At 48.5% G+C, this 6,223-nt stretch overlaps 1 protein-coding gene across 1 annotated transcript; it reads right to left on the minus strand.

The window, feature by feature from the left end:
* Window positions 1-2,795: 2,795 nt before the first annotated feature.
* LOC148825078 (zona pellucida sperm-binding protein 3-like) lies at window positions 2,796-5,276 on the minus strand. The gene is made up of 8 exons (XM_088926308.1): window positions 4,719-5,276; window positions 4,502-4,617; window positions 4,320-4,426; window positions 4,068-4,242; window positions 3,873-3,990; window positions 3,497-3,674; window positions 3,090-3,251; window positions 2,796-2,884 (listed from the first exon to the last, which is right to left on the minus strand). Exons 1-8 carry the CDS (start codon window positions 5,274-5,276, stop codon window positions 2,796-2,798), a joined length of 1,503 nt encoding a protein of 500 aa, XP_088782434.1.
* Window positions 5,277-6,223: the final 947 nt, after the last annotated feature.

Below are 6,223 nucleotides of genomic sequence, written 5' to 3' on the forward strand. Positions count from 1 at the left end.
ACTATTCCATCCATGTACTATGGAAGCCTCACTACCGGAAATGGGATTCCATAAAAATTAGTGTAATTCATTTGATTTTTATCAGGGCACTGTACAAGACAAGTCTTCAGGCCTATAGATCCTATGATCTTGTACGATTCATCATTATAGTGTAATGGAACGACCGACACAATTTGTAGTTCAGGTGGGTACCTGCGTCAGCATGCGTAGGCTGCAAAGGAACAAGTAATAGGTTTATTCCATGCTGAAAAAAAGAAGAAAGAAAATATGTTTTGGCCGAAACGTACCAGTAAACTTTACATTAACAATACCAGCCAACTATACATTATCATTTCACACCGGTTCTACAGGAATCTACAGCAGAGCCCTGAGTTGACTCCCAGAGTCCCACTGAGCCCATAGAATTCCACATCACCCATCACTCCTGCACACAGTCCGCTGAGAGCGCCTGTCAATAAACTACTGGATTGAGAATGGGATCAAATAATTCCCCATTTTCATAATTCTACATCAAAGGACTGTTAAAGGTCTATTTGAAGGCATCGATTCGTATTCTTAAACCAGATGAACGCCTGGAATAAGTTAATATTACTTATAAATAGTCATGCTACAATACTCCAGTTGAAGGCACGCTTCTAGCTTTGTGGTACTCTGGTGCATCACGAATTTATGTTTGAATTTCTGTGGATGAACTACTATAGGTGTACCCTCGCTCACTTTCTTTAGCGACAGTCGTTGCTCTTCATCTGAGTGATGTATTTGCTTGTTTTTCAGTTCACTTCCCTGCAAGGAATATTCACCTCAGAGCTCTCTTTCACAGACTGCAGGCGCTATGTTTGTTAACAGGTGTTATAGTGATGACATCTTTCTGTATGATCAGGAGAGGAGCTGCAGGTCCACTGTGTTGTGGCTGCAGTACAATTTTAGCTTATTATAATACTTTTTAAGAGCGACAGATTCTTAAGATCACAAGGTGTTTACGATATTATTTCAGTATTAAGCTGTTACTACATTCGGAACTGTCCCATAGGATTCAGTGTTCCATTAGTTTGGCACTAAACTGCTTAGTCTATTGCAGGAATTGTACTTAGTCCTGTCCTGTAGTGTCCTCTAGAGAGCAGCAGCTGTTTCCTTGGGCTCATTGCAATTGGGAACATTGTGATTACTGAGCAGGGGACTAAAGTCAGCAGACGAGCGCGTTGCAAATCGGTATTAATCTGGCGTACAGAGCTGCATGTTAATCTCTGGATCATCTCCAGTTAATGTGATACTGTTCTTACCTTGCAATTGACCCAATCTGACTACTGGCACCAACACCCCTGTTATTACAAATAAACTTCTTATGTACATACCGTGATACATAAGTTTGGTGGAGAGGTTTGGCAGCCCATATTCAGTCAAAGGTGTGTGTGCAGATCACTGTGATATACAGTACAGGCATCAACAAACTGACAAATACAATATTAAATGTTTAACTGATAAAACCCAAACGAACCAAACCTGAATATATTAGTGGTGGAAAGGAGTCTTTTTATATAGCAAAAGGTCTCTGATCCTTTGGTAAGAACGATGGGTATATAACCCATTGTCCTCAATATTAGAAATGAATCCTTGAGCACTGCCGTTGTACCAACGGTCCTCAAAAGTGCTGCCATTACCCCCGTCCCATAAAAGCCTAACATTACCCTTTCTTGCATAAACTGTAGAACATGCCTTCACATTTCAGTTGCACCTCAGTAGCACTTTGATCTATTATCACCCTACTCTCCACATCATAACCTTTGCTCTTCTAATTCTGGTCTCCTAACTGTCCCCCAAGCCCCTCTACACTGTATGGGTGACAGGGCCTTCTGCTGTTATGCCCCCAAGCTCTGGAACTCTCTCCCCAAGGATACCAGAGTCACCTTCCCTAAACTCCTTCAAATTCAGACTCAACACCTTGTTCTGTAGAAGAGCCTTTACTGAACTGGTTCTATTCTTTACCCCCCTGCTTCTACTTTTCTTAGTACCGCCATCCATGGTCTTCTCAGTCTATTGGAATTGTTTTATCCTGTGTATTCTAATTGTAATTCTGTCAAGTGCTTTGAGGAGCCACCTTCGGAACCATTATATAAAATAGTTTATTCTAAATCCTTGAAACTTTAATAGGGCACTGCAGTAGGGCTAAGAATTGACAGCCTTAGTGGGCCATCATGATTCGTGCAAATAATAGGTAGTCACAAAGGAAGACTAGGATTCACTTGAAATCCATGACATGGGACACTGAAACAGTGGAGAGGCTTTGTGTAGTAAGCATTCAGTCTCAATCTACACAGTCTGTGCTGCTGGTAGAGGTGGTTGTGAACACCCGTCTTCCGGATCAAGTGCTGGGATCTCCAGTCTCAATCCTAATACTTCTCATGACTGTCCACTACCACTGCTGTGAAACCAACACCCATAAGATAAGACCTCCGAGATTCTAACTGTACCATTATTCACTGATGTTCACGCACCAGTATTGTTCCTCTGCTAAGGAAGGGAAGGCCTACTTCACACCAAGCCCCTGTTGACAATTTCTTCCTTGTGTTTCTTTTAGTCAGTTTGTGCAGCCTGGAATAGGGCACCAGATCTCACTCTTACTGGGCACTACAGTAGCAACTCACACTCCATAAGCACTACCCCTCTCAGAAATGGGAGGATTTCCAGTATATTGAACACCTCTGTCTCTCCCACAGTAAAAAAAAGTCACACTGCCCTGCCCAAGGAATAGTGTGGCCATCTTCCCCCAGTACAATGCTTTATTACTCCAGCCATTTTCAGTCCTCATTGGCAGCAATATGGGAAGCATTCTTGAAAGGGGAACCCCCACAAATACTTCCCTTGAATTCCTCCACCCCATTCAAACCTATAAACCATAAAGAAACAAGGGCAGACAGAAGGGTCTTTCACAGCTTTATTGAGATGTTGCCATTACAAGGCGAGTGGAGGCAGGAGAGTCACAAGGGCCAGGCTGGAGCCTTCATTCAGGCACCTGGGGAGGAAGAAGGAGAACAATCCAGCTGAACTGCAGGACACCCACCCCTACAGGAGCTCCTCCTGCCAGACCCTACCTGTCCACTCGCCAACATCTCCAAAGCCCTCTGCTCCCTCCACATCCTCACTGGAGCTCTGAGGGTCTCCCTCCTCATCCTCAGTCCAGTCAGCTCCCACATCCAGAGGACCCTCTACTGGTGCCACAGCCACCCGACTGCTGGTCACCAGGCTCCTGGTACCTGTGGACAAGCAGCACCCAGGAGTGAGGGATCCGCTATACCCAGAGTCCCACAGTGATGCTACTCATCTTAATAGTCCCTTTGTCCAGCATAGGATCATTCCTCAGTTGTCCAAGCATGGTTGTCTCTTGGGCAGAGATGCATCCACAAGGGATAGAGAACCAGACCCACCTTCATTCTGACTGCCAGCACACTTGGACTCACAGCAGGCACAGACCTCATGGTCACCATACAGCTCCTCCCACCTGGAGGAGAGGAGGACAGGTGAGGCCTCCACCTGGCATGTCCCAGAGCACCCTCAGCAGGCTCCTTGCAGAAGTACCTCTTCGCCTCCCTGTTGTAGGTGCAGGACTTGGTCCCTGGTGTTGCTTTAGCAGGAGCCACAGCCATGACACAGTGCATGTACAGCTCAGTCACTTCATGCTGCAAGAGGGAAGGTCACAGCATTAAGGGATCAAGGCCAATCGAGGGACAGAGAAGGACCTTCTGCCATCAGTGAAGGCAAGCTGGCAGCTCTTGGCACTACAGCTGCCACAGTCTGGTTCACATCTAGATCATGGATGGAAAAGCAGACAATGGATCAGTAGAGCAAGAAGGCTGAGCAGCCTTTGAAAGCAGTACCTTCCTGGACAGCTTCTTCTGGAAGAGGAAGGCATCAATTGTGAAGCGGAGCATATCCTTCTGCTTGGAGGGGACAAACCTGGACAGGCAGCCATCTGCCTTGCTGTCCACCATGCACCTGGGGACAAGGACAAGGATGAACCCCTGCAGGCTCTCAGGGCTCCTGCCCACCTCTCCTCCCAGAAGGGGCCATACCCCAAGTTGTCGATCACAGGGAAACGGGGCTGGGAGTGCTGGTCTGGTTTCTCCGTTACGTAACACGAGTGGATGTACAGCCTCTGCTCCACTGTGGCAAAGTAGGCAGTGGCCTGGAAGTACATGGGCTGACCCAGGAAGTACTCATCCTTAGGAGAGAGCCGGATCCAGCGGGCTGGAGAGAGAGGCAGCATTACACCTGCACACAGCACCCCCTGCAGGCAGGAGGAGCCACTCACTCAAGGAGCTTACAGTTGGTGGTGAGCAGGACAAAGCTGTGCTTGTTCTTCAGGTCCTTGAAGAAGGTCCTTCTCCTGACCCACGTGGGGACATAACCAACCTTGTAGGAGTAGTGGAACCTGCAGGACAGAGGGGATGAGGGGCTTCTGGACACTGTCCCAGCGGCTTCTCAGCAGCAGCAGAGCCCTGCCTACCTGTTGTAGGAGCACTGGACCGGCACAGAGAAGGGAATGAAGCGATGCACAGGCGCACTGGAGGAGGGCGGTGCATAGCGGAGAGTGTTGGAGTACACCAGGCGGCCCTGGACAACCTGCAGGGTTACAGAGGAAGGGATATTCCCAGGAAAGGCAACCCTGACACTAGCCCTACAGCTCACATCGATACACTGCCTGTAGATGAAGCCCCGCTTACCGATCGCTCGGTGCCACACTCGTGAAGCCCGTAGATGAAGTAGAAGTAACGGCGTGTGGTTCGGCTGACGCTGCAGTTGCCCAAGGTCACCTCCGATGGCCGACAGCTGAAGCCGAACAGGAGCCGACTGACCCTCACGTACATCCTCCTGGAGTCGCACCACACGGCCACTCCTCGGGTGCCCCCGATGGCCGGGCGAGCCGGCTGCCGCCCTCGCTGGGGAGGAAACAGGACGCTCTTGATGTAGGCGGGTAAGGGCCGGCTGCCGGCTTCGGGCTTCATCTTCTCCTTGTCGAAGTAGGGCGAGTACGCGTCTCTGGACACGGGAAGACGGCGGAAGTCGGGAGCCAAGGACTGCGAGTCGTTCTCGCTTGCAGACAGGTCTTCGGAGGGCGCATCTGCCAGGTTCAAGTCCTCCGACTGGGCTGCGTCTTCGAGAGCCGGGAAGTCGGCCTGGAGCGCTAATGCCCGAGAGTCCCAGCCAGCCGGCCCAGCAGAGATCAGTGCGGGGAGCCCGGCCGCTGTGCACAGGCACAGTATAAAGAGAAACGAGCGCATCGCCAAATTAACGTCCCGCTAAATTGCTACAGGAGTAAGATAAGTAAACCACCAAACTGTGTTGAAGCAAGAGAGCATAAAGTGTGAATGCTGTGACTAGGTTTTTATACTGGCAGGACCTGCTTCCACACACCTGGTCACACTACCGCTCAATCAACACAATCAGTTACACACAGAGACCCGGATTGTTCTCAGCGTCTAATTAGAACCTGCTTCCAGTCTGAGGCGGGACTCCGTGAAGCCGCCTGCACACTTTCCCGTGTGTATCTGACCTCAGCGGAGGAGTTCCACGCAATTTCGACAGAATTAAATCACCCACACGTGTAAAATTTGTTCAGATTAATTTATTGTTCAATTAGTTTCTAATTTCCGAGGACAGTGTGTTAAACTCGCTGTCAGACAGAGTACGGAACATGCGACACGTCCGTCCACACTTTGCTTTATCGAGGGGGCTGTTCTATCAACACGTACCGCAATGAAAATAATTTTACTATTTTTCATGTGTAATTGCATGTCATATTAAAATGTGTAATACAAGCATTTCTTTGCTTCCCAGTAAAGAAATACTGATCAGCTTTTGACATGATCTGATAATAATTTGTCTGATTTTCCAGAGATTGCTTTTGCTTCGCAGCACTGAGAACCAATGGAAGCCCGTTTCCGCCAGGGAGTAAAAAAAAAAACGCGCTATGGTATCTCAGAATTGACTTAGAATCTCAGAATTGCGACCTAAAAACTCAGAATTGCGACTTAAAAACTCAGAATTCCGGCTTTATATCTCGTAATTGCGACTTTATCTCTCACATTTGCGTCTTCGAAATAGCCCATATTTCATTGTCTGTCCTTTTGTTATTGTAACGGATTCGGGTTCCAGGGCTTGTGCCCCTCGCCGCTCCCACCCTACTTCGTGTCTCACTGTATTGGCTCGAGCCCAGGCCTTGCTAGCT

Source organism: Atractosteus spatula, chromosome 10, assembly GCF_055471065.1.
Source record: "Atractosteus spatula isolate fAtrSpa1 chromosome 10, fAtrSpa1.hap1, whole genome shotgun sequence".
NCBI lineage: Eukaryota > Metazoa > Chordata > Actinopteri > Semionotiformes > Lepisosteidae > Atractosteus > Atractosteus spatula.